Source organism: Archocentrus centrarchus, chromosome 2 (assembly GCF_007364275.1).
Source record: "Archocentrus centrarchus isolate MPI-CPG fArcCen1 chromosome 2, fArcCen1, whole genome shotgun sequence".
In the NCBI taxonomy this organism is placed as follows: Eukaryota; Metazoa; Chordata; class Actinopteri; order Cichliformes; family Cichlidae; genus Archocentrus; species Archocentrus centrarchus.
The window spans coordinates 8695836-8705657 of NC_044347.1; the positions used below are offsets into that span (position 1 = coordinate 8695836).

Below are 9822 nucleotides of genomic sequence, written 5' to 3' on the forward strand. Positions count from 1 at the left end.
GCAGGTAGAAACTTAATCTTTAACCCATCAAATCTTTAAGGAGACCATAAAACACAGAGGAGGAAAAACATGTGTGTCATTCAGAGTTATGAGTAAAATCTGTTCTTACATTTGGAAACATCTGGTTTATGGTATTTATTTAGGTGTCTGCACTGTTTACATTTTCAGCTGATGTTCTTTTATTAGCCATGAATTCTCTCAGTGAATGAGAACAATCTCTGGTGCTCTGAACAGGAGCTGACCTTTCTGATTGTTAACTAATCACCGCTCAAACCAGAGCTGCCAGACGGGAGGCCGAGCAGACCTGAGTCAGTCTTTATTTAGACACACTGAAGTGAAAGATGTTGCGTTAAATATTAATTTATCTTGTTTTATGCTAAATGTTAGTTTGCAGGGTACAGGAAGTAAAGGACATTCACCAGCTCATCCAGCCGAACATCAAACCCCGGTGAGAGACACAGGAGCGTGTCATGACCACCACCATCAGAAAACTGCATCAGGAAGATATTTGGAAGAACAGGATTGATCCCTCCAGCAGAGGCTCAGGGAGGGAAAATCATTGGCCAGGAGCCGTGAAGCTGTTTGGACCTCACAGAGGGAACCAGGGTTGGTTTTTCTTTAACCCTTCAACACTGAGCACATCACCACAGACACGTTTAATATAAGCTTATATACATCCACACCTCCACTGCTCTCTACACCGTGTGTGTGTGTGTGTGTGTGTGTGTGTGTGTGTGTGTGTGTGTGTGTGTGTGTGTGTGTGTGTGTGTGTGTGTGTGTGTGTGTGTGTAAAAAGGACACTCTGTGCAACAGCACAGGTGAAATTACTGTATTAACCACATGTCAGCTGTGAAGCTTTCAGGAAACATTTGAATTTTTCCAATAGGACAAACCTTTGTGTAATTAAAGGAATACAAAGTGCATACATGTCAACAGTGATACACAATGATCTGCTCAGTGTGAAAGGGTTAATATTTCATCCGTCACCACAACTGTTTGTCTTTGTTCTGCTTTTATAAAATTATGTTTTTATCCAAAATAATTTGTAACAGTGTGAATTTCATAACTGATAAAAATCATGTGAAATGTCACAATTTACACTCTGACCAGGCGGTGGCAGTGCTGTCTATTTGAACACTAACAATAAACCCAACATACAGAAATTTGTCTATTTGGAAGCTTTTACTCACTGTCACACACACATGAACCTGAGTAACATCCATTCTTAATCCAGAGGGTTTAATATGATGTCGGCCCTTTGCAGCTATAACAGCTCCAACTCTTCTGGGAAGGGTTTCCACAGGTTTAGGAGTGTTTGTGGGAATTTCTGACCATTCTTCCAGAAGCACATCTGTGAGGTCAAACACTGGCTCTCGGTCCCCGCTCTAATTCATCCCAAAGGTGTTCTATCAGGTTGAGGTCAGGACTCTGTGCAGGCCAGACAAGTTCTTTATGTCTTTATGGAGCTGCTTTGTGCTCTGGTGTGCAGTCATGTTGGAACAGGAAGGGGTCATCCCCAAACTGTTCCCACACAGTTGGGAGCATGAAATTGTCCAAAATGTCTTGCAGTCAGACAGGTGCTGTTCTACTGGCAACCACCAAACCCAGACTCCTCCATCAGATTGCCAGATGGAGAAATGTGATTGAGAATCTTCTGACCCCACTCTGTGATTTTACGCTGTCGTTCCCAATCACTTCCACTTTGTTATAATCCCACTAACAGTTGACTGTGGAATATGAGGAAATTCCAGGACTGGACTTGTTGCACAGGCATCATCCTATCATGGTAATTCACTCAGCTCCTGAGAGCGACCCGTTCTTTCACAGATGTGCAGTCTGCATGCCTCGGTGCTTGGTTTATACACCTGTGGCCATGGAAGTGACTGGATCATCTGAATTCAATGATTCGGATGGTTTAGTGAATATTTTGGCAGGAAAATGGGAAATGTGTGCAAAAATGTATTGAAATAAGGCAAAAACAGAGTTTGTATAATTCTAACAAGCCTGAAAGTCAATATTTGGTGTGACCACCTTCATGAGGCAGCTTTCTTCTCATTTCTTTAAGTCTCCAGGAGCAGCTCTCCAGGCTTCTTGAAGAACATTCAACGCTCTTGTCTGGATGTTTCTGCCTTTTGTTCTGTTCTGTGTCAAAATGATCCCACACGGATTCAATAACATTAGGGATGAAAAATTATGCTGAAAATTTGAACTGTTTCCAATCAGATGGTTTTCATGGTGGATCCAAATCCACTGCAGCTCCAAACCCTCACAGAGCCTCCACCGTGTCTTACAGATGGCTGCAGACGCTCACTGTTGTACCTCTGCTGACCTCCTCTGTGCACACGTACAAACCTGCTGCTCAGGTGCTGCAGCATCTTAATGTAACTACAACATGAAGCCAAACAAGTAAACTTCTGTGTCATTGTAAGACAAGACTGCCACAATCAGGTGAAACTACAAATTAGTTAATTAAATCTTAGCGCACATTTCGGAAAACCTTTCATTGCAGGAGCTCATGCTGGCACTCTGACCTGATGCCACAGAGAAAAAATAAAATAATTTCTCATCTAATATTTAAAAATGTCAGTAGAAGATACACGATTTGGTTCTGAAAGGACTGATCTCATCAGAGATGTAGGTGGATAAAGAGCCTTTTAACTGTGAGCCAGAGAAGGACAAAGATGCTCTGACTGCAGGGATGCTGTCCAGCCTTTAACGAGGGGCATGAAGCTGCTATGATACTCTGATAAATGTCCAAGAGGGAAAAAAATGAATTAAACTAAAGCATCTCTCCTCTGTGTCTACAAAAACGCTCTGAACATCATCGTGCAAATAAATCCTGCAGATCAGGAGCTCCGATTATTGGCTGGATCGCTATAATCTGGTGATTTATGTGGATTTCTAAATGATCTGTATCTGTAGCTTATTATTTACAATGATGTGTTTTCTCGGGCCTAAATGGCCTGAGGTTCCACTCTGTGTAATTGCCATTCATCCAGGATACCAAAGGCGACCTGACGCGTCATCTCTGCCAGCCAATCAGGGCGCAGAGCGCGGGGAGTGGGGCGGCACCCTCGCGGAGAAGGCAGCGCAATTAAACGGAGGGGAGCGCAATTTAAATCCAAAACACTCCTGGACGCGCTCTGAGTGGGTGAAAACACACACATATAGACACACACACATACACACACTGGGAACACACACACACACACTGTGTCAGCGGATGAGTGAAGAAGAAGTGTCCGCTGCTCTGACATCGGGTCCGGTCAAGTTGAAGTGGAGCCGCGCGGGACGCTCGCATCTCCAAAGTGCGCACTGTGCGTCAGTGCTAAGAGCGGAAACACGCACAGCGGATTCTCTCGTTTTTTGTGGAAACTAAAATCGGGAGGAAGAAGTGTTGCTCTTTTCTCGCAGCTCCTCTTCGGGACTCTTTCTCTTCCGCCGCGCTGATGGAATGCTCTCCTCTGCTCGGATTATCGCTCCTCTGAGCTCCGCTTCCTTCACAGCGGCGGTGACCCCTGCGGCTCCTCCGGGGCTCTGCCGTCCTTCCGCCCGTAGCGACTCCTCCCCGGTCTCCTCCGAGCTCCAGCGGTCGTTCATATGAGCGCAGCGTTCAGTCCGTCCTTCATGGTGATGCAGCGGCCACTCGGAAGCACCACCGCCTTCAGCATCGACTCTCTGATCGGGGGGCCTCCTCAGCCCAGTCCGGGACACTTTGTATACACTGGGTACCCGATGTTCATGCCGTACCGGTCGGTGGTGCTCCAGCCGCCCCCTCCGCCTCCCCCAGGCCTACAACAGGCGCTCCCCACCGGACACCACCCACACCCGCAGATCCCTAGCCTGCAGAGCGGCTTTTGCTCCAGCCTGGCGCAGGGCCTGACGCAGGGCATGGCGCTCACCTCCACGCTCATGGCCTCCCTCCCCGGCGGTTTCTCCCCATCCCAGCAGCACCAGGAGGCGGCCAGGAAGTTCGGCTCTCAGGCGCTGCACGCGGTCTTCGACAAAGCTCAGGAGCTGCGGCTGGACGCGGAGGACGGCAAGAGCTTCCTGCAGGGGAAGGAGTCCGCGGCGCTGCCGGCTTTCCACGACACGGACGCGCCGGTGCAAACATCCACAGGTAGGCGGGTTTCTCATCCTCTTTAACCCAAGATACGAGTCCGAAAACCCGGGCTCAGAGAGGCGCAATAACCGAGACTCAGAACTCCTTATGGTGTACTCTTCCCCCGTTAGAGGAACATCTTTAATGTCAGAGTTGGTGCTTTTTACGCAGCGTGAAGCCTCAGGAGCCACCAAAGAATTCATTACTTAATTTGACTTTTTGGCACAGAGAGAAAAAAAAAAAACTCCACATTTGAAAGCTTTTAGTTCGTTTAATTTGATGACAAAGAAATGAAGCTAAAATATGTGAATATTTCCATCTAAGTGACAGATTTTGCTCACGTGTTTAAGTAAAATTTTATTTCTAAATTAAATATCGTTCAGATTTAATCTGCGAAGAAATTTACTTTTCTGAAACATCTTCTTTCTCTGCTTTTTAATAAGAATTAAAACAAGAAATTAAGACTTAAACGCTGATTTCATTTTGTGTTCAAAGGTTTCAAAATAAATGAATCATGAATTATTCCAGAGGCCCTGCGATCATTTTTAATTTCCTTAAATCATCATTTTAAAGCATTCAAACTAAAAAAAAAAAAACCTAAACTTAACACCTTTTATTAAAGGAGATGCATCTGGATAAATTTAATTTTTATTATTTATTGAAAACATTTTTGATTGATTTATTGCCTTCATCAATAAATCATCCGGATTTTAATGTTTGCAGCCGCCGAAAATAAAAATCTGCTTCTCTGCTTTTATTGCTTGCTGATATAAAACAAACACATTTGTTTCCCCTTGAGTCCATTACTTGTGATTACCTCTGACATATCAGAGTCTCACGCTGAGGAGGAGGCGCAGGGAAAAGGCCGCGCGGAGACGCTCCGTGCGTAATTACGCGTGAAAATAAAAATCCCCGCAGAGCGCGTTTTTTGGATCCAAACACTCATCTCATGATGGATATTGACACGAGACACGACGACTACACCCCTAACTCAACCACCCACACACACATACAAACATACACACACACCTCCTCCCCCCGTCCAGCCACCGCCTTCCTCACCCCTTCAGTTCCCACATGTCACAGTTTTTAAAACAGTTTCGCGTCCAAATCTAAATTTAATCTCATAGTTTAATTTTTTAAAAATATTTATTTATATAAAACCTCACAGAACTTCTCTTCTTTTCATATTAAATTTTATTTAAAACCTCCTGGATTTGTGGATTTGTAAATATCTTAAATTTAAACTTTACGATAAAAAACGGAGGAGATTCTGAGAGAAATGTATTTAATAAAGTCCATAATTTCTTATTCAGACTAAAATAATCAGAAATGTTTTAAAGAAGCATCAAAGCTGCGAGATTAAAGCAAACACGAGTGGAGCTCGTTTGGAGTTTTTAGATGATTTGTTTTAACAAAACGGTCACTTTTGTGTTTCCGCTTTAGAATAATAAAGTTTGTTGGGTTTGTACTGGTTTTACTGGTGATGGTCACGCTCCCTCCTCTTCCTCACAGTCAGAGCACACAGTAAAGACGACTCCAAGGAGGACGACTGCGGCCGGAAGGACGAGAGTTTCTCCATGGACAGCGACCTGGACTACAGCTCGGACGATAACCTCACCTCCATGTGCCACAAAGAGGACGGGGACGGAGGAGGAGGTCTGGATGAAGGCCCGCACCTACACGGCTCCGCCGGCGGAGGCTCCGGGGCGGGAGCCGGCGGCGGTGGCGCAGGCAGCGGAGGCGGAGGGAAGAACCGGCGGCGGAGGACGGCGTTCACCAGCGAGCAGCTGCTGGAGCTGGAGAAGGAGTTCCACTGCAAGAAGTACCTGTCCCTCACGGAGCGCTCCCAGATCGCGCATGCGCTGAAGCTTAGCGAGGTGCAGGTGAAGATCTGGTTCCAGAACCGGCGCGCCAAGTGGAAACGCGTCAAGGCCGGAAACGTGAACAACAAGTCCGGGGAGCCATCCCGGAACCCCAAAATAGTGGTCCCGATCCCGGTGCACGTGAGCCGCTTCGCAATAAGGAGTCAGCACCAGCAGATGGAGCAGGCCAGACCGTAGAAGAAGGACAGAGGCCGGACTGAGAGGCCGCGAGCCGCGTTTATTTTATTGTGAAAATCTCGGGTTCAAGATTTTCAAGATTCCTGCAGAAAAACGAAAAGAAAAGTAACTGAGTTTAACCTGATTTGGTTCATGTGCGGCTGATTTTTCTTAAATTATTCATATTTCAAATGATTTCTTTCATCAAAGCCACTCAGGAACAGAAAATATGGAAAATCCTGAGAAAATATCCAATTAAATGATTAAAAATTAAATTTAGGCCAAAATGTTCTGGATATAATCTGAACATCGAACAAATTCAAACAGAAAGGAGAAAATATATAAAATATAAAAACAATCAGCTGATTTTTTTTTCTTTCATCTTAATGATCACCTTACTGCAACATTTTTACCATGGGTTAAAAAAAAAAAAAGGTAAAGATCTCATTAATGATTTTTTTTAATTGCGTTTATAGGGATTTTACATCTTTGAATTGAGTCGATTTTGATGAAGGAATCAGAGAAATAAAGTCACGAATGAGAGGAAAATTATTATCCATCATTTCTTAAAGAGGGATGTTTTTTAAAGCCCACTTTAAAAATTATTTTCTTTCATTTTTTAATGTCATTTTGTGCAAATTGTGGCGCTGATTTGAGAAAATTCCGCTTTTTCTGAGCGGAGTTTTTTTGCACACTGTAAACAGCCGACATCTCCCCCCCAAAACGACCCCTGATTTATTCCATTTCAGACTTCACCCTCTGCTGCTTCTTCTTCTCTGCAGGAAGTTTAAAATAAAAGCACACCAGAAGTCTGAGCGCGTGACTGAGCGGCTCTTTGCGCAATTTTCAAATCAAACGTTTGCGGCACCAAAAAAAAAAAAATTAAATACATTTTTAAAAAACTGTGGCGGACGCGCAGCGGGAGGAGGAGGAAGAGACAAACTGACGGGGTTGTTTCGGCAACACGTTGACCAACACACCCCTCCCCCGTGTTCACCCCACCCAGCACCCCAACCCACGTGTAAATACTTCCGGGACCAAGCAGAGGACTCACGTGTGTTTCTGTTTGTGTGGACTGAATGAAGCTGCTAATTTATTTACACAAAACTTGTGACGAGCAACAACAACAACAAAAAAAGATGAATTAAAGTGTGAATTAAAAGATGACCAGATGTTGAACAGCTGCAGTGTCTCCATTCATGTCCGGGAATCATCTTCATCATCCTCTCCGTCTTCCTCTTATTTTAGTCTTTTTTCAGTTTCAAACTTAAAAAACTAAAAACATTTGTATCCATTTTTAGATCGTCTCATATTACAAAGACACATTCTGCCAACATGATCAATGAGAATTAGACCGGATGTTTGTATTCTTTACAAAATAAGCGTCTGGGTTTTAATTTTTAATCTGAAGGCCTCGAAAGTGATTTGAGACATAAAGAAAAAAAAACCCCACAGAAAATCAACCAATGAGTCAGAAAACTGAGGATAAATATTTAAATCTAAAATATTTCAGGACAGAATGGATTAATTTGCTTCACTCTGAGTGCATTTTTATTTTTAACTATAAAAATTATTAAAATATCGGTACATTTTGAACATTTTTGCACCTACATCTGATAAAATTTCATGTCTGTTCATTTTATGATGCGCTCAGTTCAAAGGTCAAATGTCAGCCTGATTGTTCAGCCAGATGCGCTGCCTGAAATGCGCGCACCCGCAGCTGATTTATGAGGTTTCAGGCTGACAGGAGCGCGCCTTAGAGAGCAGAGGTGGTCACGTGTTCACTGGGGGAGGGGAGGGGGTCTATAAATGTTAGTTTATTCCAGGAAACACACTTTTATCATAAAGCATCAGCGGCTAAAAAGCAGGAGAACCTTACCTGAACGTGACGTCATCACACCAGCAGCACGTGCCGGGCGTCAAACTGCAGGTGAAGGCGGTGGTGGGAGGCAGACATCAGGCCTGACCTTCTCACCTGGGCTCAGAAACTTCATCCTGATTGGCTCTTTCTGTTTTCCTGAGCGGAAAAGAACTCCAGAAACAGCCGCGAGGATTTTCTGCCTTTTTTTTTCCGGTCTTTAAAGTCAAATGAAATCCTCAGAGTGAAGCTCGGGAGCAACTATGCTGCAGGTGCGCCTGTGCGTACTGACGCATGCGCCGCGGGAGAAGCTCGAGTTAGGCCTGTTAATCACATGAAAAAAATGTATCTCCATCAATAAACATAATGTGAAAAGGGGAATATTTTAATGGGGGTGAAGAAAAGGAGACATCCAGATAGATCTTAATATTTTTGATATTGAAGCCTTTTAAGTTATCTTTTATTTATTTAATGAAAAAAATTATTTCACATTTCAGATACTTAATGAAGAAAATAAAAGTGTGACCTTCAGATCATTTTTACCTGTAAAACGACAGGAAGTTATTATTATTATGCAGAAATGCACAAAATTTAAAGGAACATTTCCACCGCTGCTCTCCGTGCTGTGTACTCGAGAAGAAAAACGTCCCCAGCAGCCTGAGTCAAATCCAGCATCTCAATAATGTCACCCAGAATCAGCCTGAGGGTCAAAGTTCACGCTGCAGTGCTCCCATTAAGGATGCAAAATGACACATTAAAACAAAGTCTGCGCAGTGCCGGGCCATTCAGAGAGAAAATATACAGTCCAGTTGCATTATGGGAAATGTAGGACTCAGTGTTTAATTTGGGCATTAAGAATTCATATATAACCTGTTTCTGCTTTAATGCTTCCTGCTTAAATTCTGCAGTTTCTGCATGGACGCTGGTATGAGTGAGGAGCAACCGGCTCTTCACTCAGCGCTGACTTGTGATGATTATCATGACATCAGCGCTGCAGATGAGGAATTTTGATTCAATGTGACTAAAGTGTCAATAGAAACCAGATGTGAGGCCAGAATGAGGCGACTGAAACCTAAATCTGGACTGGAACCTGCAGAGTGTGAACAGACAGTCCTGCCTGCGACTCTAATGACTTTTTTTTTTTTGCAAATTGTAATCAACTCGAGCCGTCGCAGGCGGCTGATAAATGAGACCCGGGGGGATCAGCCTCAGCCCAGCTACCCCCTCTGCCTCCCTCCTCCTCTTCCCTGAATTAACACCAACCTGCCCGGCTCCAGCTCAGCTCCTGCTGATTAATCAAGGAGGCCAAAACACCACTCATCACCTTCCTCTTCTTCTGTGGTGTCATCTCTAGAGTCTACATTTGTTGTTGTTGTTTCTTCACAGGGAGATCTGATGGTAACAAGGTTTGAGTACTCCTAGTTTCCTGTCACCTCTCTGTTGTCCACAGCCAAGAAAATAAAATCAAACAATTCCCGAGAGCTTTCAGAAAACCTGACAGACTGTCTTATTCAAAACCCCCAATCAAAAATTACTAATTTTAGATTTTCATCAATAACTGAGTCCAGTTTGTAGCTTTAAAACTGAGAATTTTCAGCTGTTCGGTGCTTTGGAAGAAAATTATATTTTAGTTTATTTTTAGAAGTTACACCTACAGAAAGAAAAAAATTAAAGATCAATTCAAAACTCCATTCTGAAAATCACAAACTTTAGATTTCCACTGCGTGGAGGGTCTGTTCTATTAATATGATGAATTTATGGCTTTCCAGAAACTCAGAGTTTGAAGCTTGAACAGAAAAATTGATCAGGAAAAAAAATTC

General features: G+C 43.6%; 1 protein-coding gene across 1 annotated transcript; it reads left to right on the forward strand.

Moving 5' to 3' along the window:
• Positions 1-3143: 3143 nt before the first annotated feature.
• gbx2 (gastrulation brain homeobox 2) lies at positions 3144-7223 on the forward strand. The gene is made up of 2 exons (XM_030753049.1): positions 3144-4120; positions 5618-7223. The coding sequence occupies exons 1-2, from the start codon at positions 3601-3603 to the stop codon at positions 6163-6165; spliced, it is 1068 nt and encodes a 355-aa protein (XP_030608909.1). The 5' UTR covers positions 3144-3600; the 3' UTR covers positions 6166-7223.
• Positions 7224-9822: the final 2599 nt, after the last annotated feature.

Bases quoted from the DNA above. Each gene is read 5' to 3' on its own strand.
- gbx2 (XM_030753049.1), top strand. From the start codon at position 3,601: ATGAGCGCAGCGTTCAGTCCGTCCTTCATGGTGATGCAGCGGCCACTC. The intron at 4,121-5,617 runs GTAGGCGGGTTT...TCTTCCTCACAG, and splicing joins GCCGGTGCAAACATCCACAG to TCAGAGCACACAGTAAAGAC.